Source organism: Sorex araneus, chromosome 9, assembly GCF_027595985.1.
Source record: "Sorex araneus isolate mSorAra2 chromosome 9, mSorAra2.pri, whole genome shotgun sequence".
Taxonomy (NCBI): Eukaryota; Metazoa; Chordata; class Mammalia; order Eulipotyphla; family Soricidae; genus Sorex; species Sorex araneus.
The window spans coordinates 42653173-42675743 of NC_073310.1; the positions used below are offsets into that span (position 1 = coordinate 42653173).

General features: G+C 50.0%; 1 protein-coding gene across 1 annotated transcript; it reads right to left on the reverse strand.

The window, feature by feature from the left end:
* Nucleotides 1–1441: 1441 nt before the first annotated feature.
* Nucleotides 1442–4033, reverse strand: MIXL1 (Mix paired-like homeobox). The gene is made up of 2 exons (XM_004605521.2): nt 3641–4033; nt 1442–1747 (listed from the first exon to the last, which is right to left on the reverse strand). The coding sequence occupies exons 1-2, from the start codon at nt 4031–4033 to the stop codon at nt 1442–1444; spliced, it is 699 nt and encodes a 232-aa protein (XP_004605578.2).
* Between the last annotated feature and the right edge of the window lie 18538 nt (nt 4034–22571).

Genomic DNA, 22571 nt, shown 5'->3' on the forward strand with positions numbered 1-22571 from the left:
ACACATCCCCCCCAGCAAAAAAAAAGAAGAAAACCTGAAAAGAGTGGCTTTCGAGTAACCATAACTATCCATAGGTCAATGAGGTCAGTTATCTGGGTGGATAACGAAAGGTTTTCTAGCAATTGGAGGCCTCTACAGTTTTCTAACAAGAGTTGTTTTCAACTAAAAGAAACTATAGGCAGATGACTCAATCTGAACACACAGTCTGTGGATCTATGAATAATTATAAAGATGACAGGCCAAAGTAACAGGTGAGTAACAGGTGAGTTGGAGAGATCGTGAAGTGGATGAGTTGTTTGGGTCACACATGGACCTATCCCCAGCACCCCACATGGTCAGCTGAGCACCACAAGGAGTGATCCCCGAACACAGAGCCAGGAATAAGCCCTGAGCACAACCTGTTGTGGCCCAAAATCCAAAAGACAAAGAGCTGTGGGAAAAAAGGCTTGTATGACTTGGTGATTAAAAAGGATTGAAGAAGGGCCAGAGTGAGTGTAAGGCCATAAGCCTTGGAGAATTCTTTTTTTTTTTCTTTTTGGGTCACATCTGACAATGCACAAGGGTCACTCCTGGCTCTGCACTCAGGAATTACCCCTGGTGCTCAGGGGACCATATGGGATGCTGGGAATTGAACCCAGGTCGGCTGGGTGCAAGGCAAATGCCCTACCCACTCTGCTATCTCTCCAGCCCCGCCTTGGAGAATTCTTAAGACAGCAGATGTCAAGCAAAAGAGGAAACTTAGTCAAGCTGAATTCTTATGAAGACAGGGAGTCCAATCCCTAAAAGCCCAGTCCCCAAAAAATGCAAACAGGACTGGATCAGGAGTGTGAGCTGAATTGAATGTGCAGGTTTGGGGATCCACGGGTAACAATGCCAGAACTCCTAGGGGACGTGTGCTATAAAGAACAGGTTATGGAAGCCTCGGCAGTCACATCCACACCCCAAAGGGGCCACCCAATTGAAAATCTACTCCAGCCTTACCATCCCGATAAAAATATCAAATGCCCTGAACAAATACCATGACCTTTTAGCACCTGTATTGCAAACCATAATTCACAAAAGGAAAAGGAGGGAGAGCAAGAAGGAAAGTGCCTCCCACAGAAGGAGGCTGGGGGGCTGGGGGCGGGGGGGGGGGCGGGGGGAGGGGTGGTGATAGGGAAACAGGTTACATTGGTGGTGGGAAACATACACTGGTGGAGAGATGGGTGCTGGATCATCGTATGACTGAAACCCAATTATGAACAGCTTTGTAATGGTCTATCTCACGGATAGTCAATTTTTAAAATTCTACAGAGGAGAACTGACTGTAAAAACCACCATCAAAGTTAAAGTTTAACGTGGCTATGTCCCTCACATGGGAGGCAGGAAGGATAGTACTGTCTGATGTGTCTCTCTGGCTGCCAGCCATGACTCCTTTGGCTTCTGAATTCACCCAGAATCCTCAAGAGTTCCCAAAGGCAGAAAAGATGTGTTCTTCCCAGGAGTCCAGCTTCGAACCCATGTCTTCAGAGAGAGGAGAATAGGTTTCAAAGTTCTGATTTTGGGAGCCAAGGTCAGAGATACTCCCTCCAACCCTGTTGGCGTCAGGCAGGCAGTTCACATCTACCTCCAGAGGCAGCTGGGGCTTCAAACATTTCACATCTGTTCGATGGGCAGGCTGGGGGAGGAAGAGCTCTGGCCTGGGCGAAGGCTGGCTGGATTTCCCGCTCTGGCGCCTTGACTTGGCGCGTCTATTCTGGAACCACACCTGGAAGAGGGGAGAGGAAAATGAAGTTCGAATGGAATCTTCATGCCACTATCACCTTCGAAGTTCAGGTTAGTGTGACCTGGCTTTCTGGCTCAGAACTTAAAGGTTTTCAGAAAGCACTTGGGGTGTGGAGTGACAGTATATTTGCCTTGCACACAGTCAGCCGGAGTCTGATCCCCAGCATTACATGTGTTCCCTGGAGCCCATCAGGAGTGATCCCTGGGCGCAAGCTCATATGGTTCCTGAAGTCCAGCCAAGAATGATCCCTGAGCCCAGTGCATTGCCAGGTGTGCCCCGCTCAAAAAAATAAACAAATGAAAACAACAACAACAAAAAAAGCACTTGGGCTGATGTGTTTCAGAGCACCCAGCTTTCTCTGCCTGCTCAATTCCCAAAATTGGAGTAATGTAACTCCATGGAAGTATTTTCAATGGGGGTGGGGGGAAGGGGGTTTTCACAGAAGCACTTAGAATTTAGGAAGAAATGCTAATTAATATTTGAAGATGACAAGCACACAAACAATTTTTTTTTTTTGCTTTTTGGGTCACACCCGGCTATACACAGGGGTTACTCCTGGCTCTGAACTCAGGAATAACCCCTGGTGGTGCTCAGGGGACCATATGGGATGCTGGAAATCGAACCCGGGTCCACCTCGAGCAAGGCAAACGCCCTACCCGCTGTGCTATTGCTCCAGCCCCCGCACACAAACAATTTTAAAAATCCATTTTGAACGTGTACTTCCATGTCCAGTTAATCCAGGAGCTGCTTTGCTCAGTGGATTTCTTTGAATAAATAAAAGTGTTTCTGCTCACTATTCCATCACAAATACTGAAGGGTGTCCTGTTTAGGACGGCCCAAAGCTAACTGTTTGAACCGGCAGGTGTAGCCCCAGGGTGCCTGAGCCACAAGTGCAGCTCTCCCAGCGTTAGAAAGAGGGCCGGAGGCTGGAGAGACAGCAGGGCGGGTAAGGCATTCGCCTCGCACAAGACCTCGCACGGGTTCGATTCCAAGCACCCATACGGTTCCCCTAAGCAGCACCAGGAGGGAGCCCTGAGCCCTGAGCCAGAAGTAAGCCCTGAACAACTCCCTTCAAAGGAAAAAAAAAAAAAAAACAGGGGAGTGTTGAAAACTGCAGTGGGCGCGGGGAGATGGCGGCGAGAGCGCAAAAAGACAGGCGCCTCTCGTGATCAGCACGCTCAGCCACCAGACACGCTTCGCACTAGGCTTTTCAAACTGTTAAAGCAATTCCATAATGCTTCAGGCTTTACCTGAAGATGCTACGGCCTAATGCCAGAGAGACAATACAGCGGGTAAGGCTTACACCACGTCGGATCCTCCGGAGCACCGCCAGGACTGATCCCTGAGCGCAGAGCCAGGAGGGAGTCCTCAGCACAGCCCGCCGGGCGCGGCTGCCAAACCAACTAAATAAAATAATATACACCCCTTCTCACCAAAATTGCAGCCGTCACCGGGTGCGTGTCCAAACCGTAAGAGCACATCCCAATGCCGCTTCTGTCCCCGGGTTCCATCCGAGACGTGCATGTCCCCCATCCCCAACAGCACGTGCTACGGCGCCCGGCCTCCGGTGTAAAAAGCAACACAAAAGCAACGAAATTCCTGTCTGGGTTACCCTGTCCCAGCTCCCCTTCTTGGACCCGATGGTAATTCCAACTGGGCTTCAGGGATAAGGGAGGAATGTGGGGCGCTTGCTATCACCTTCCCGCCGAGGACTTCCTCTCCGGCCGGCCAGCTTACTCTCAACGGAGAGCGAGCGAGAAATGCCAGGGTGCCCGCCAGCGTCCCCCCCGCGCGGCGCAGGAGGGTCAGCCCCGGGCCCTGCGCTCCCGCTCGGGCACACAGCGAATGCGGCGCAGGGGGACCGCGCCAGCTCACCTGGATCCTGGACTCGGGGAGCAGGGTCAGCGCGGCCAGGCGCTCGCGCAGGTGGATGTCGGGGTACATTGTCCGGCGGAAGACGAGTTCCAACAGCTGCAGCTGCTCGGGGCTGAACGACGTGCGCTTCCGACGCTGCGACGCCGACGGCGCGGCCGCTCCTTTGGGGGGCGCGGGCGGGCCGAGACTGGCGGGACCCGGGCTTCTCCCGAGGAAGGCGGCGAAGGGCGCCTGGACGCCGCTCTCGGGCCCGGGCCCCGAGGGGGCGGCGGGGAGCAGGGCCGCGGCGGGGCTGGGCGGCGGGAGGAACGCCCCGCCGGCGTGCGGGGCGCGGTACGCGGGAACGGCGGCGCCCTCCCCGAACGGGAACTGGTTGGATTCTGCTGCGGCCATGGTTGCCCGGAGCTGCGGCCAGGGAGGGGCGCGGACGCGGCTTATACGGCCCCGGGCCCGATGAGATCAAAGCGGTGGGCGCGGGGAGGCCCGTGTCTCTTCTAGGTGCGAGCCCGCCCCCAGCCCCGCCAGACGCCGCTGGGGGATAATCGCTTCCGCCGACCGTGGGATGCAGGGAGGGAGGCGTGAACTTGGGCCCGGGCCCCCTCCGGCCTCCTCCCCCATCCATCCGCCCCGCCGGCCCCGCCACCGCAATCAACATCCCGAGCGGAGCTTTGCTCTGCAGCCCCCGCAGCCTCCGAGGGGCCCCGGGTGCCTGGGCGGAGTGCGGGGTCCAGTCAGCGACCCCCGGCCGGCCCAGCTCCCGCGTGGGCCCGGCATTGAGATGCCCGCTGTCCCGCCTGTTGGCATCAAAGCTATTTACTTACCCCCCCTGCTACGTGCTAGACCCTGGACCAGGTTGATCAAACAGCCCTGCCCCGTGGTCTGCACGCCTCCGAACACATCCTGCATCAGAGGAGGGGGTGCCGATAAAGGGACCTCAAAGGAAGCAGTAAACTCGCCCTGTGCAAATTGGGGGACGGGGTGGGGACGGGAGTGGGGCGGGGAGAGGGAAAGGTCCCTTTTGCCTGGAATGTCCTTTCGAGCCAAGAAGTTTCCTAGATTCTGGAGGTTGAAATGTGCCCGCATTTATAGGCCTGTGGTTTGGCTTTTATCTGCGCTGAAGGGGAAGAGAGCAAAGAGCTTCACAAGTTTCTCTTCCTTTCATTGCCCTCCGGGCCTCCCTGAAGACCCCGCTGGCGGCCAGCGCTGGGCTAGGATGACGGCTTAGGTCGGCTTCTGTTCCAGTATTAAAACCTTAGCTGGAACCCATTGCTTCCCTTCAAGTCTGCAGCTGCTTTGTGTGTCTCCTATGCCCAAGGTGAGGCTCTAGCTCAGTGAGTGTCACTTTGTCAAAAAGAGAAACTTGTGATCTCTAGAGCTGAGTTGCTTAAACTTTGTTCACCCCCAGCCCATTTTAACTGGGAGAAATTTGTACATGTTCACAAGTATATCGGTATATATACAATAGGTCTACCAAAAGATCAAACATCTGGGGCTGGAGCAAGAGCAGAGCGGGTAATGCCATTGCTGAGCTTGATTCCTGGCATCCTGTATGGTCCTCTGAGCCCACCAGGTTTGATCTCTGGGCACAGAGCACCACCAGAATATTTGATGCCCCCAATCAAATATTCGCTGACAGTAAATCATGAGTTTGTTTATAAATTGGGGGAGTCTAGGAGGCATAATATTCAGCGGTGCTCAGGGGTTATTCCTGGCTCAGTGCTCAGAAATTACTCCTGACAGTCCTTGGGGGCCCATTTGGGATGCTGGAGATGGAAACTGGGATGACCACATGCCAGGCAAATGCCCCCTAAAAACAAAAATTTTTTAGACGTATGCCATCCCTCATAGCTCTAGGTATCAGGGAAATAAGTGTCCAGGCTCAGATGGGGGGGTACAGGGGGCTACATTTCCCTCAGGCCCCTTCTCTGTCCTGAAAAGGGGTCCCATGGTGGTGAGGGGGCTTCCAGGAAACTCTCCCCACCTGCTAAAGAAAGACATTCCCGGGAGGGCTGTTTTCAACCTGATGAGCTTGCCAGGTAGCATGCAGAAAGGATTTTGGAGGTGACTGTAAGGAGTGAATTTTGTACTTGATTCACTCCTGGTGAATTCACTCCTGGTAGGGGTGGCAGCATCAGACACTGTCTGCTGGATTCCCCTGAGGTTCGTAGACAATGCTCACAACTGTCCGTCCCGTCTTTCCATCCCCACTCCTTTCTCCTCCATACTCTCTGTTATTTCTGTTCCTTGAGCATTGGGGTTGCCAGGAAGGGGGTTATAGGATAGAAGGTCAGATCTTCTATTTTTGTAGCTCATTCATTCTTTTTTGGTAGTTTTTGTTTTGGGGGGGATTGCTCAGGGATTACTCCTGCCTCTGTGCTCAGGGATCAATCCTGACAGGGCTCAATATGCTGTGTCAGAGATTGACAAATCCATGTTATCTGTGTGCAAGGCAAGCACCTTGCCTGCTGTACTATCACTCCAGACCCTCATTTTATTTTCATTTATTTTCTTTTACTCACCATGATTTATAGTACTATCAATTACAGGGTTTCATGCGTACAGTGTTCCACCACCATAATCTCCACTAGTGCCTGCTTCTCTCCACTACTGTCTCAGGGTCCCCTCTGCCCTGCCACCTTCCATCTCTCCACCCTGGTAAGCTCAGTTGGTAGGTCAGTTCACAGATCACGTTGCCTTTGGGCATTTATTATTCCCTTACTGGTTTCTCTACATCCCTCTGATGACAGAGATTACTGTGTCTGTCCCTCTCCTCTGGCTAACTTCACTTACCATGGTATTCTCCAGATTCATCCATGAAGAAACATGATGTCATCTTTTCTTGGGACTGGAGTGATAGCACAGCAGGTAGGGCATTTGCCTTGCACACGGCCGACCCGGGTTCGATTCTTCCATCCCTCTCAAAGAGCCTGGCAAGCTACCGAGAGTATCCTGCCCGCACGGCAGAGCCTGGCAAGCTACCCATGGCATATTCGATATGCCAAAAACAGTAACAAGTCTCACAATGGAGATGTTACTGGTGCCCGCTCGAGCAAATCAATGAACAATGGAATGACAGTGGGACAGTGCTACAGTGCTACATCTTTTCTTACAGTTGACTAGTATTCTACTGTGTGTATGTGCCATAGTTTCTTTATCCAGTCATCTATTCATGAACATTTGGCTTGTTTCCAGAGCTTGGCTATTGTGAATAGTGCTGCAATGAACACAGGGATGCAAGTGTCTTTCTGGAACAGAGTTTTGGGCCCTTGCTCAACACTCCACAATCTGGACAAAGGTTCTAGGAACCCAGGAGTCACTGTGCCAAGCATGGCCCCTCTGGCTGTGGGCTCCGTCCCTGTCAGGACAGGTCGCCCCTGCCTATTCCTGGGGGTTGTTGTCTTTCACCCTTTCCTGCACACTCGGTCCATTGCTATAGACATGGGTAGCTGGAAGCCAACCCAGGCGCAGCCCGGAGGCTTGAGAGCTGCAGTCTGCCGCTGCCCTCTGATAGCCGGGGATACCTAGCGGCCTAGGGACTGCCAGGGGTCAGCACTCAAGAATTCTCTGTTCTACTCATTTGCAGGCTATAAAACAACAACAACAACATAGAATGTGAATAATACCCAAAGACAGTAAAACAAGGGCCAGGAGGACTGGTCCAAGGTAGGAAGCATGCCGCCAAAGGGCCCGCAGTTAGAACAGAGAAGGGATCACTGTGATAATGACAGTTGGAAATGATCACTCTGGACAAAAGCTGAGTGCTGAGAGTAAAGTGACGTGCATAATACCCTTTCAGTAACAGTATTGCAAACCACAGTGCCTAAAAGGAAAATAAGAGAGAGAGAGAGAGAGAGAGAGAGAGAGACAGAGACAGAGAGACAGAGAGACAGAGACAGAGAGACAGAGAGAGAAAGAGAGAGAGAGAGAGAGAGAGAGAGAGAGAGAGAGAGAGAGAGAGAAAGAGAAAGTGTGTATCACAGAGGCAGGCAGCAGGGGCAGGGTGAGGGGGTGGACGGGAGGGAACCTGGGGACATTGGTGATAGGAAACTTTCACTGGTAAAGGGATGAGTGTTTGTACAATGTATAACTGAAGCTTAATCATTAACAGCTTTGTAACTGTGTATATCAAGGTGATTCAACTTAAAAAAAAAATAAGAGGGGCTGGATCGACAGTACAGTGGGTAGGGCGTTTGCTTTGCATGTGGCCGACCCAGGTTCGATTCCCAGCATCCCATATGGTCCCCTGAGCACCACCAGGAGTAATTCCTGAGTGCAGAGCCAGGGGTAACCCCTGTGCATCGCCGGGTGTGACCCAAAAAAAAATTCTCTTTTTCAGTGTGGACTGTCGTCCTCAGAAGTCTCTGGCAGAGTCTTCTCAGAGGCGCTGGAGTGTGGTCCTCAGTGGGAACCCGCGCACCTGCCTGTTGTGCAGAAAGACAGACCGTGGAGAAGAGTGGTCAGAAGTGGACATTGGGCAAGGTTTGATGAAGCAATTAAGCCTGTAACTTTTTTGGTTTTCTTTGGTTTTGACCCTGCAGTCAATGTTCAGGGCTTACTCCTGGCTCAGTGCTCAGAAATCCCTCTTGGCAGGGCTCAGGAACCATGTGGTGTGCTGGAAATCGAACATGTGTCGGCCTCATGCAAGGCAAGTGCCTTATCCACAGTACCATCATTCCAGTCCTCAAATGAAGTTTTAATTGTGTGGCTTGCATAATCCTAAATAAAACCACAGTGAGGAGACCAGAGGACCCCCAGAGTTAGAACTGGGAGTGCACAGTTGGCAAAGACTTGATTTTGTTTTTAGTTTGTTTGGAGGGAGGGGTGTCATACCTGACACCCACACTCAGGGAACCATGTGGTCACAGGGATCAGACCAGGGCTCCAGCATGTGACATGTGTCTGGGCCTTCTCAGCATCTCCTCAGGGTCAGGAGACTTTAGTTTCTGTCCTCTGGTGCTGCTTTAGAGTTTCTTCATCATATACATATGTTATAAGTAGGTTTTAAAATCTAAGTTTGCTTGTTTGGGGGCCTAAAGGAACTCAGGGTTTTCTCCTGGCTCTGTGCTCAGGGATCACTCCTGGCAGAGTTCACAATGTGGAGGATTGAACCCTGGTCTGTTGTGTACAAGGCAAGCAACCTACCTGCTATACTATCTCCTATCTCTATGGCCCCCAAACCTATTGTTTTGATGCCTAAAATGCAATGTGGTCATCTAGACTGGATCCAGGAAAGGAAGACAAGACATTTGTGGGAAAAATGATGATAACTAAACTTTTTTTTTTTTTTTTTGCTTTTTGGGTCACACCTGGCAATGCACAGAGATTACTCCTAGCTCTGCACTCAGGAATTACTCCTGGCGGTGCTCAGGAAACCATATGAGATGCTGGGAATAGAACCCACGTCGGCTGCATACAAGGCAAATGCCCTATCTGCTGTGCTATTGCTCCAGCCCCTAAATTTAATTTTATGTTTTTTTTCTTTTTGGGTCACACTCAGCGATGCACAGGGATCACTTCTGGCTCTGCACTCAGTAATTACTCCTGGTGGTGCACAGGGGACCATATGGGATGCTGGGAATCGAACCCGGGTTGACCACATACAAGGTAAACGCCCTACCCACTGTACTATCACTCTAGCCCCCCCAAAACTTAATTTTAATAATTAAAAAGAACTGCAAAAGAGGCTGCCATGTAATGTGTCTGGACAGAGATTATATCTCCTTAAATGGGTTGCCCAGTTTGGACAATCCCCCTAATTAGGGTAGGAAATATAAGTTTCTCCCAGGTTCTTTACAAGCTCCAAGGTACATGTCCACTCAGGATGAAGTCATTTCCGGCCACTCCTTGTTCCTCAGCCACCTATCCATTCATAAGTGGATTTCACTATATCCAAGTCTTTTATGCCTTCCCAGTCACCCCATCACACAACACACACAGTGGATATTTGCCCATTCTTCTTTAGTTATATCCCCAGTCAGAACATGGAGAGAGGAGCCGAAGCGGATAGGGGTCTTGCCTTGCATGTAGCAGATCTAGGTTCCATCCCTGGCTTCCCATCTGGTCCCCAAACCCCACCAGGAGTGATCCCTGAGCACAGAGCCAGGACTGAGTTCTGAGCATCACTAGGTGTGACTTCCTTTCCCCCCCAAAAAATAACATGGAGAGAGCCTAATTCTTGGCAGTACCTTCAGAAAGAACTATTGCAAGTTACTTTCCCAGACCAGATCATCTGTGGAATTTAACTGTGAGCTTTAAATAGCTCCGTAAGGTGCTTCCCTCTGTGGGGGCACGTTCATTTCCCAGTTTCAGAAGACCAGGCTGACAGTCGCAGGGTTAGCTGAAGGTGGGATCAGGCGACAAGGCTGCCTCACGGGAGCCGCGGGCTGACTTTTATTTGCTCCGACCCTAACATCTCTTCAAACAGGCAAGCGAGATGGACCAGTCCCCAGCTATGCCTCCCACACAAAAGAGAAATTCAAGTGAAGTGCATTCAAGTGAAGATTATGTAGCAGAGCGGGCCGGCTGAACATCAGCATTTTCTGAAACCCACACTGGAAAGGGGAGTCGCTGGGGTCACCATGCTGTTCCACATCCTCGCTGTTTCCCACCATGGTTCCTGTCACCGACTCCCCCAAATATCACAGAGACCTGCCTTTCCTCCCCAAGTGCTAAGTACTCTCTTCCCCGGCTCTCTTTGTTGTTCAAGGCAGACCCTCTGCGCTGCCTGCTGCCCCACAGCCCGGCCGGGAGCCTGGGTGTTTATTAAAGAGAAATCCAGGAAAAGGCAGCCCAGGGGAGTTGATGGCCCCACTTCCACCTGGAGGTCCTCTGCCCCTTTGATCCCGCCCCGCTTTGATTTCCTCCCCACTGACTGCTGTGCCGTTTATCCCAAGTAGATTTCAGAACCAACAGAGAGACAACTCCCCACCTCCCAATGCATGCGTGTGCCAGGAGAGGGATAAATGTCAGGAAGCATTTTTATTGCTTAGTGTCACAGAAATACATACACACACACACACACACACACACACACACACACAATCTGAAACCCTATGTGAACTGCATTTTTTTGGGGGGGAGGGGAGCTACACCCAGCTGTGCTCAGGATTTACTCCCACTCTGTGCTCAGGGATCACTTCTGGCAGTGCTCAGAGGACCATGTGGTATTGGGAATCAAATCCTGGTCAGCTGTATGCCAGGAAAACTCCATACCCACTGCACTATTTTCTCCAGCCCCTGTTTTTGAGGGTTTGGTTGTTGTTGTTTTTAAGGATGATTCCTTTTCTTTCAGTTATTTCTACCCAAAGCTTCTGATAGGAAAAACTCCTACAGGAGTCACAGCCTGTTCACTCTGCTAAGCAGCAAGGCCAGAGGAGCATTCTCATCTTAGAGAACAATGACCCTCAGGGCCAGAGAGATAGTACAATGGCTAGGGGGCTAGCCTTGCATATGATGACCAACCTGGCTTCAATTCCCATCACCCCATATTATTCCCCTGTGGCTCCAGGAGTGATTCCGGAGTGCAAAGCCAGGAGTAAACCCTTAACATTGCTGGGTGTGGCTCAAAAAACAAAATTTTAAAAAAGAAAGAAAAAAGACCCTGCACTTTCCAAGTGTGTTTTCTTCAAGAGACACACCTTGGGGCTGGAGCGATAGCACAGCGGGTAGGGCGTTTGCCTTGCACGTGGCCGACCCGGGTTCGATCCCCAGCATCCCATATGGTCCCCTGAGCACCGCCAGGAGTAACTCCTGAGTGCAAAGCCAGGAGTAACCTCTGTGCATCGCCGGGTGAGACCCAAAAAGCAAAAAAAAAAAAAAAAAAAAAAAGAGAGACACACCTTAAGAAGTCAAACAGCCAACACCATCTATGATGCTGCAAATGTCTCTTTCTGTACACTCTCCTGGGGACTTTAAATGGGGTTAGTGCAAGACAGACAAACTGAATTTCGTATTTCCTCTTAATTGATTTAAATTTAAATAGCCACGTGTGTCTAGTGATTCTACAAAACAGCCCACTCCCTGTTACCATCCTGCAAAGCTCTCTTCTTTTTTTTTCTTCAAGGTTTTATTTTAATTTTATTTATTTATTTATTTATTTATTTATTTATTTATTTATTTATTGCTTTTGGGTAACACCCAGCGATGCACAATTATACTCTTTTTTTATTTTTATTTTTATTTTTTTATTTATTTATTTTTAATTAGTGAATCACCGTGAGGGTACAGTTACAGATTTATACACTTTTGTGCTTATGCTTCCCTCATACAAAGTTCGGGAACCCATCCCTTCACCAGTGCCCATTCTCCACCACCAGTAAACCCAGCATCCCTCCCACCCTCCCCAGCTCTCTTCTTTAGATTTTTTTGTATGTAGAAACAATGAGGGATTCAGTTGATGCAAACTCAACTGGCATTCAGTTGATGCCAGATTTGATTCTAGACTGTTTTTCAGGGTGGGGAGCAGTGCTCAGGGACTACTCCCAGCTGTGGGCTTAGGGGTCTCTGCTAGCAGTGCTCAGCGAACCCCATGTGGTGCCAGGGATCAAACAGGGTCAGCTGAATGCAAGGCAAAAGTCTTACCCCCCTGTATCAATGGTTCCATTTGAACTTTGTATTTTGTGCAAACCTAATAAAATGAAGAATTCCAAAGACAGTCAAAAGAAAAAAATTCTTACCTCCTGCACTATCTATCTCCCCAGCTCCCAGACTAATGTTTTTATTTATTTATCTATCTACTTTTGGGGTTTGGGCCATACCAACCACCACTCCTGGTGGTGCTCAGGGGACCATATGTGGTGTCAGGGATCAGAGCAGGGTCAGCTGTGTGCAAGATAAAGTGCCTTAACCCCTGAATTCAGAAGCAGCCTCAAGCATCTGAATCATGAGATAAATAGTTCCTCAGGGGGGCTCACATGCTTTGTGTGCTCTCCTGAGCATCATCAGGAGTGACCTTCCCCGCCCACCACTGTCCTGAGCACTGAGCCAAGAGTATAGCCCCTGCACACTATCAGGTGTTGCCCAAAACAAAACAAAATTTAAGAAATCATTCTGGCAGACTGAACGAAGAGGCAGTAGCAATTAAGGCACTGTGATCTCTTGCCTTGTGGCTGGCCACAACAAGCGTTCAAATTCTGGCACCTCACATTGCCCCTGAGCACTGCCAAATGTGGTCCCTCTGTACAGCCAGGAGTGGCCCTCACTGAGCACAGAGTCAGGCATGTCCACCCGCAAAAAGGAACCCTGAATCTTTAAAGCACTGGCTCCTTTTTAGGGATCTCACAGAGCTTTGGCCAGGCGGTGTTTTTGTTTTGTTTGGGGTTTTTTGTTTGTTTGTTTGGGGGCCACACCTAGCAGTACCCAAGGCTAATTCGTGACTCAGACCCACTCCTGATGGGCTCGGATGACCACATGGGTCACCAGAGATTGAACCCACATCACCCATGTGCAAGGCAAATAAATGTCCTACCCACTGTGCTAGCTCTCTGGCACCCTGGCCGAACAGTGTTGAAATAGTACTGGACAATTCGAGAATGGTCTTCCTGCAAAGTGACCGTGTGTGTGCACTTGCTGGCTAGAGCCGTGAGGCTGCCATTTCTTTAACACTTAACTGAAGCCCCTGTTTCTTGCTGATTATTTTGTTCACTTCTGAAACTCGTCTTCATCTCAGCGCACTGTGGCTTTGTGGCGATTTAGTGGCAGTCAGGCATCTTCCCTGAGGTCACACTGAGCAGGACAAATAGAGAGTGGCACCAGGGGAGCCTGGTCAATCAGAGAGACTGCCCACACCTCTCTGCTCCCAGGTAATTTATCTGAGCGTTTCCAAGTGCCCCGGTAAGCGAAGATCACTCTGGACTCTGTCCCAAGCAGCATGTTCTGGATATGTATTTCCAAGACATCCTTTGCTAGAAATTGTAAGCCTGTAATACTGAAGAGAGTCAAAGTTAGATTCTTTATTTTCTGGGTTTTGCAGCCACACCCAGCGGTGCTCTGGGGACTGCTCCCGGCTCTGTGCTCAGAGGTGACACTGGGCAGTGTTCAGGGAACCAGAGTAGGCCCACACAAGGCAAGTGCCTTAAGATTTGGCCCCCAAACTCAGCTTCAAAAGGCTCTCAGGCATTTTCCAGCAGATTCTAATCTCACTTTTCTGTGGGTGTGAGGCTAGTCTGAGGCAAATTTTTCCAGCCTCAGGAAACTGGTTCTAGAGGCTGACGTTCAGGACTTACTGAGATGATCCAGGAAGCTGGTACCTCCTCCTCCTTCCACCAGGCACCCTGAAGTGGTCTGTGGGGGCGGGGGGAGGTAGATCTCTCCTTCCTGCCTGCCCCCCAGTTCCAGCCTGCACCATGCAGCCCTTCAGCGTAGCTGACACCCCTGCTCGGGGAACCAACTAAAGATCGGACAAAGCCTGCTTCAGTCCGTGCTCTCAGCATGCCTGCCTTTCCATCAAGCTTCCTGCTCATCCAAAGACCCAAAAGGATCCTGATTTTTATTTTGTTTTATTTTTGGTTTTGGGGCCACGCCCAGCAGTGCTCAGGGGTTACTCCTGGTTCTGTGTTCAGGAATGACTCCTGGTGGTGCTTAAGGTGCTGGGATTGATTCAGGGTCAGTTGCACGCAAGGAAAGCGCCTTACCTACTGTACTATCACTCCAGCCCTGAGGACCCCGATTTTTTAATTTTTTTTTGCACAGCGGGTAGGGTGTTCATCGCATGGCAGAGCCTGGCAAGCTACCTGTGGCGTATTCGATATGCCAAAAACAGTAACAAGAACTCTCACAATGGAGACGTTACTGTTGCCCACTCCAGCAAATCGATGAACAACGGGATGACAGTGCTACAGTGCTTTTTGGGTCACACCCAGTGATGCACAGGGGTTACTCCTGACTCTGTGCTCAGGAATTACTCCTGGTGGTTCTCAAGGGGAATCGAACCCCTGTCAGCCTTGTGCAAGGCAAATGCCCTACCCGCTGTACTATAGCTCCAGCCCCCAAGACCCCGAATTTTAAAGAAATTATTCAGTCAAAAAAAAAAGAAGAAGAAAGAAAGAAAGAACTAATATTTGAGGCCGGAGCAATAGTACAGCAGGTAAAGTGCTTGTCTTGCGCATGACCAGCCCCAGTTCAATCCCCTGCATCCCACATGGTCCCCTGAGCACCACCAGGAGTAATTCCTGAGTGTAGAGCCAGGAATAAGCCCTGAGCACCACTGGGTGTGGCCCAAAAACAAAACAAAACACCAAAAGGAGATACTTAATTTTCAATTTTTGTTTTAGGGCCCACACTTGGTGGTGCACGGGGGCTACTCCTGACTTGGTGCTTGGGGATCACTGATGGCAGTGCTCAGAGGGACTATGAGGGGTCAGGAATTGAACCCAGGGCTCCCATATACAAAGCATATGCTCCAGCCCTCTGTGCCACCTCCCTGGCTCAAAAGGACCACACTTGTCCTTGGGCTCCTTGCTCTGCATTCAGAGTTCAAAGATCTCTATGTACCATTTCTCACTAAAAAATTGTTAAAACCGGGTCTAGAATGATAGTCCAGCAGGTAGGATGCTTACCTAGCACACAGCAAACCCAGGTTCAGTCTCTGGCACCCCATACACCCCTTGAGCAGTATCAGGAGTGATCTTTGAGTGCAGAGCAGGAGTAAGTCCTGAGCACCACAGGGAGTGACCCCAGAACAAAACAAAACAAAAATCCTGAGAACCCTTCCTTTGAGAAACATCTCCTTAGAGAATAGCAAACGTCTGCATCTGGAACAGGCAATCCTGTCTGAAAAAGACTTAGAAAGATAATTAAGCATGACAGAGGCAATTGTCACAAAAGATCATTTGAAGAGACTCAGTGGTGGGGGAAATAGCTCAAAGGGCTAGAGCATGTGCCTGATATCCCAAGGCCCAATTTTGACTCCTTGAGCACTGCCCAGTGAAGCATAGGAGCCCCTGAGCACTGCTGGATTGGCCCCAAACACCACCAGGCCTCAGTACCATGACATGTCAGGACTGACTCCTGAACTACTGGGCCTGGACAGCTAGTCTGAGACTCATCAGGAAGGTCCCTGGGCCCCTGAACACTGCCTGGGAGATGCGAAATAAAGAGGGTCCCAGGATGGAAAAATAGTAGCACGGGCACAGCGCATGCCTTGTGCACAGCTGGCCCAGGTTTGGTCCCTGGCACCATGTATGATTGCTGAACCCCGCCAGGAGTGATTCCTGAACACAGACCCAGGAGCAAGGCCTGAGCACTGCCAGTTGTGGTCCCCAAAGCAAAATATAGAAAATAAGAGAAAATTCCACTTGCCAATATAGGACAATTAGTGTATCAATAAGAAAAATAAAGGCAACCGATAGAAAGATATCAAGTAGTTTTAAATTCATGATTTCATAAAAAAAAAAAGTTTTCATTAAAACCAAAAACTCTTTTTTAGAGGGTTCCAGGGAACAAACCCTTTATTCTGGGGCCGGGATTGTGGCTTATGAGTGAGGCCCTGGGTTTGATGGCTGGTGCTACTTGACCACCCAAAACATTAGCAGGAGTGACCCGGCATCCACAGAGCAGCTGGTTGTAAATCCCACAATAATGAAAGAAGAGGGGAGAGGGACTGAGATTTAGTCTGAAAATTGGCTAAGAAAGAAAGGAGTAAATATTTATCCTGCATTTTCTATAGGATTATAGTTCAAGATAAACACATTGCTGATAAAGAAATTTCTTTATTTGGTCGGGGGTGGGGGGCTTACCTGGTGGTGCTTAGAGCTTACTCCTTGCTCTGCAATGAAATCACGGACCTGATCAATCATCAGCCTGGTTGTTAAATCCCTTTCTTGGTGGAAATTCACCACTCCGTCTTCTAATCATATTTGCCAAAGGTAGAGCCAGAAGGGTACCCAGGCATTAAAGCTGGCATCTTTTCTAAAGAAGCACAGCAACAGCAGCCGATGACACCACGTGGCCGAGGAATACAATCCACAAAGCCACGATTGGGGCCTTCTGGAGGACAAATAGCCAGTTGCTGCCTCCTCAAGCCCCTTAGCGACAAGCTAGACTCGGGGAGGGCAAAGACACTTAGAAACCCAGTGCAACATGGGGATGTTGATGAACCAGGCCAGGCCAGCTGTAAAGTCCATCTCTAGGTCTAGCAGGGACATTTCAACACCAGACGTGCTTTGGGGATATTGTAGTTAAGATGTTTTTTCATGATGATTCTGATTTGGTTTAGCTTTGAAAAGACTCATCTTTTAGAGATACAGGGAAATATTGACAGGTGAAATAAGATGTTTAGAATTTGCCTCAAAATAATCTAGTTGGGCTGCTGAGTAAGGAGCAGGCGGGCACAGAAGGAGGAAATGGGACGGGGCTGGGTTGGTCCCAGTTGAAGAAATGGTGTACATTTCCCACCACCAGTGTCCCCAGTTTCCCTCCCTCAGCCCAACCCTCATAGCCTGTCTTTATGGCAGACATTCCTTTTCTCCTCCTCCTCCTCCTCCTCTTCCTCCTCCTCCTTCTCTTCTCTCTCTCTCTCTCTCTCTCTCTCTCTCTCTCTCTCTCTCTCTCTCTCTCTCTCTCTCTGTCTTTCTGTCTCTGTCTCTCTCTCGTATTTTCCTTTTAGGCACTGTGGTTTGCAATACTGTTACTGAAAGATTACCATGTATATCCCTTTACTTCCTTTTTTTTCTTTTTTTTGGGGGGTCACACCTGGCGATGCATAGGGGTTATTCCTGGCTCTCTACTCAGAAATCACCCCTGGGGGTGCTCAGGGGACCATATGGGATGCTGGGAATCGAACCCGGGTTAGCCGCGTGCAAGGCAAACGCCCTACCCGCTGTGCTATCGCTCCAGACCCCCCTTTACCTCCTTTCAGCACTTCGTTCTTGTCCAGAGTGATCATTTCTAGTTATCACTGGCATAGTGATCCCTTCTCTGTCTTAACTGCCCTACCCCACACCCATACCCTACTTGTGATAAGCTATGGGTACCATGACCCATTCTCCTGGCAAGAGGCAGGATCTTTGAAAGATGGGGAAGGTATGGATCTGGGGCAGGAAACTCCTGTTTTTAGGAAGGAAAGTTCCCCACCCTGAGCGGCTCTCTGGGCCCAGAGGCGAGGCGGGAGCTGCTGCCTGGCCTGAGCTGAGGAGACCCCTTGGGGAGCAGCTGGCCGGGGTCTGGGTTGGGCCTGCGGCTCCCACCACACACAGAGCTGAGCAAAGCCGCAGGCAGCAGGGCCAGGAGAGCACTGTAGGGAGAAGGCAGGGTCCCCCCAGAAAGCAACAGCTGGGCTCTCGCTCCAACGCTCTTTCTGGGGCAATTTCTTTCCTCTTCTTCCCCCCTCAGCTCTCGGCATGCTTTTCTTCCCCACTGTCTCCTGCAGCCTCGGGGGCTCTGAGTTGAAGTCTGAGGGTTGGGGGAACAGGGATCTTGGGGTTCTTGATCTTATCCGTGTTAAGTCTGCCCCGCTGCAGAGGTGGGAGGCCTCTCGTCAGCACAGGTGGTAGAGTCAGAGGTCAGGTCCTGTAGAATCTGGGGCATCCCGGCTGCTTGAAAGGGCTGGAGCAAGTACCTGGCCTGTAGGAACCCCGGTCCAGTCCCCGACACCTCACAGTCCCCCAAGTATTGCAGGGACCAGTGCCTGGACACCACCAGCTCTGGCCTCAAAACAGAGAAGAAGCAGCTGAGTAGAAAAGACAGACCAGTCACAGCCACAGTCCCGAAGACGCCCGTGTGGGGCTTCAGAGAGCCCCCCAACTCCTGTCCTGGCCCAGGAGCACCCCTTGGCAGCCCTGCTGGGGTGCGGTGTACCACGGAGGCTCAGCTCTCTGGGAGCCCACCCAGATGCCTGTCCTGGCCAGGAACAAGGATCAGAGTAAGAGAAGAACTCTTCCGGGAGTGCTGAGCTGAGAAGCTCGCCTAGGAACTTTCCAGAATAGACAGGAAAGATGGCTTTGGGGACCCTGGACCCTTCTTGCTGCCCAGTGGGGCGCTTTCATGGGCTGCTCGGCTCAGAGGCAGCAGCTCCACAGGCCTTGGCACCGGATTCCCTTCTCCCCACCCCAGGCTCCCTCAGGAGAGGTGTGGCAGGAGAAAACTCGCCTGAGAGGAAAAGTCAGAGTCACACCAGCCTGGCTGACGGAGTTCAGTTCCTCCTCTTCGCCACTCGAACCCTCTAGTCCTCTCCCAGCTCTTCCCTAGAGTCAGGGTTTTCCTTCAGGTCCAATCCTGCTCACACTGAAGAACAGGGTTCAAGGCCTCCACCCCCAGCTTTCTCTCTGAGGGCCTGCTGTCACCTCCACCTCACACTGACACACCTGGGAGTCAGGGTTTCTGCAAAAGTCAGATATCAACCACAGGAGAAAGGAAAGAGCCACCCACAGTAGTCTGAGAGACCCGCTCCAGCCTGTTTGGGTCAGGCAGAACCAGAGAGCAGCAAGGGGGGAGGAGCGTTTGCCTTGCACATGGTCAACCCAGGATTGATCCCCAGCGGGTCCCCTGAGCACCGTCAGGAGTAATTCCTGAGCACAGAGTCAGGAGTAACCCCTGATCACTGCTGGGTGTGACCCCAAAACAAAAACAAAACAAAACAGACACACACACACACACACACACACACACACACACACACTTTTCCTAGTTGGATGGCTCTGCAGGCTGAAGCACAGGCTTTTTTGCTTGTTTGTATTTGGGTCATGCCCAGGCTTACAGAGCTCAGGGCTTACTCCTGGCTCTGTGCTCAGGGATCACTCATGGCGTGGCTCAGAACTGGGGGTAAGAACCCTGGTCAGCCGCATGCAAGGAAAGTGCCTTAACCCACTGTACTCATTTTAGCCCTCAAACAACTCTTTAAATGTTTGCTATGCATCACTTCTCGACCTTTTGGCTAAGAACAAGTGTAAATGTTTGCTATGCCATAGTTTATCTTTCAACAATGTGCATATGTATAGGTGTGTGTTCACATATATGCACCTATATCTATAAATGTCATTTATGGTTATTAACTAATCTGGTTTCTCTAACCAGAGTATATTTTTCTGTGGATATAATTTTTTTTCTTTTTTTTGCTTTTTGGGTCACACCTGATGATGCACAGGGGTTACTCCTGGCTCTGCACTCAGGAATCACTCTGGCGGTGCTCAGGGGACCATATGGGATGCTGGGAATTGAACCCAGGTCGGCCGTGTGCAAGGCAAATGCCCTACCCACTGTGCTATCATCGCTCCAGCCCCTTCTGTGGATATAACTTTTTTTTTCTGCTTTTTGGGGTCACACCTGGCAATACACAGGGGTCATTCCTGGCTCTACACTCAGGAATTACCCCTAGTGGTGCTCAGGGGACCATATGGGATGCTGAGAATCGAACCCCAGGTCAACCAAGTGCAAGGCAAATGCCCTACCCGCTGTGCTATCGCTCCAGCCCCTGTGGATATAACTTTATTTTATTTTTTTTTAATTTATTTATTTTTAATTAGAGAATCACCGTGAGGGTACAGTTACAGATTTATACACTTTTGTGCTTATACTTCCCTCATACAAAGTTTGGGAACCCATCCCTTCACCAGTGCCCATTCTCCACCACCCGTAAACCCAGTGTCCCTCCCACCCTCCCCAATCCCATCTCCCCCCCACCCCACCCTGCCACTGTGGCAAGGCATTCCCTTCTGTTTTCTCTCTCTAATTCGCTGTTGTGGTTTGCAATAAAGGTGTTGAGTGGCCGCTGTGCTCAGTCTCTAGCCCTCATTCAGCCCGCAACTCCCTTCCCCCACATGGCCTTCGACTACAATGTAGTTGGTGATCGCTTCTCTGAGTTGACCTTTCCCCGGAACGTGAGGCCAGCCTCGAAGCCATGGAGTCAACCTCCTGGTACTTATTTCTACAGTTCTTGGGTGTTAGTCTCCCACTCTGTTATTCTATATACCATAGATGAGTGCAATCTTTCTATGTCTGTCTCTCTCTTTCTGACTCATTTCACTCAGCATGAAACTTTTCATGCCCATCCACTTGACTACAAAATTCTTGACCTCCTTTTTTCTAACAGCTGCATAGTATTCCATTGTATAGATGTACCAAAGTTTCCTCAACCAGTCATCCGTTCTGGGGCATTCGGTTTTTTCCAGATTCTGGCTATTGTAAACAGTGCTGCGATGAACATACATGTGCAGATGTTGTTTCGATTGTACTTTTTTGCCTCTCTGGGATATATTCCCAGCAGTGGTATTGCTGGGTCAAATGGGAATTCAATATCTAATTTTTTGAGAGTCGTCCAAATTGTTTTCCAGAAGGGCTGAACCAGTCGGCATTCCCACCAGCAGTGTAGAAGGGTCCCTTTCTCCCCACATCCTCTCCAACAGCGGTTGCTTTTGTTCTTTTGGATGTGTGCTAGTCTCTGTGGTGTGAGGTGGTATCTCAAAGTTGTTTTGATCTGCATCTCTCTGATGATTAGTGATGCAGAGCACTTTTTCATGTGCCTTTTGGCCATTCGTATTTCTTCCTTGGTAAAGTTTCTGTTCATTTCTTCGCCCCATTTTTTGATGGGGTTGGATGTTTTCTTCTTGTAGAGTTCAACCAGTGCTTTATATACCATTGATATCAACCCCTTATCTGATGGGTATTGTGTAAATTGTGGATATAACTTTAATATTACTGTGTCCCCCAAATGTCCAGGACACAATAATAGCCTTTCAATACATATCTGATTCATTGAAAGAAATCTCAAGAGTTGATACTTCAGAATCTATAATGTCCAGTAGGTAAAGAGATATCCATAGAATAACCTTCCAGTATATGTATTGCAGCCCCAAAGGAGAAAGAGAGAGAGAGAGAGAGAGAAAGAGAGAGAGAGAGAGAGAGCTTGCCATAGAGGCGGTGGGGAGGGTGGGGCGATAGGAACTCTGGGTACATTGGTGGTGAGAAATCTACACTGGTGGAGTGACGGTGTTGGAACATTTTATGGCTGAAACCCAATCATGAACAACTTTGTAACTGTGTAGCTCACTGTGATTCAATAAAAAAATTCTTTAAAAAATCTATAATGGGGGCTGGAGCGATAGCACAGTGGGTAGGGCGTTTGCCTTGCACGCGGCCGACCCGGGTTTGAATCCCAGCATCCCATATGGTCCCCTGAGCACCGCCAGGAGTAATTCCTGAGTGCAGAGTCAGGAGTAACCCCTGTGCATCACCGGGTGTGACCCAAAAAGCAAAAAAAAAAATCTATAATGTCCATCTTCAGGGTCAGAGGGCTGAAGAGGGAGATGATGAGGGGGTAGACTTGACATTACATGCTTTAAAAGTATCTCTTTGGAAAGAAGAAAGATGCCTGCCATAGAGAAGGGCCATAGAGAAGGGGGGTGGGAGTGGGAAGTGGGGGATGGTAGGGGGATGGTGGGAGGGAAACTGAGACACTTGTGGTGAGAAATGTGCACTGGTGGAGGGATGTGTGTGGGAACATTGTATAACTGAAACTCAATCATGAATAGCTTTGTGATGGTCTATCTCATGACGACTCAATAAAAAATAATTAATTAATTAATTTTTTAAAGTTATCTCTGGGGCTGGAGTGATAGCACAGCGGGTAGGGCGCCTTGCACGCGGCTGACTTGGGTTCAAATCCCAGTATCCCATATGGTCCCCTAAGCATCACCAGGGGTGATTCCTGAGTGCATGAGCCAGGAGTGACCCCGTGCATTGCCGGGTGTGACCCAAAAAGAAAAAAAAGTTATCTCTTTGGTTTTGGCTTTGGGGGTCACATCTGGTGGTGCACAGGGGTTACACCTGGCTCTGCACTCAGGAATTACTCCTGGTGGTGCTTGGGAGACCATCTGGGATGCCGGGGATCGAACCTGGGTTGCCCGCATGAGGGCAAATGCCCTATGCACTGTACTACCAACCTACTACAAGTATCTCTTGAGGGGGCAGGAGAGATAGTACCGTGAATAGGGTGCTTGCC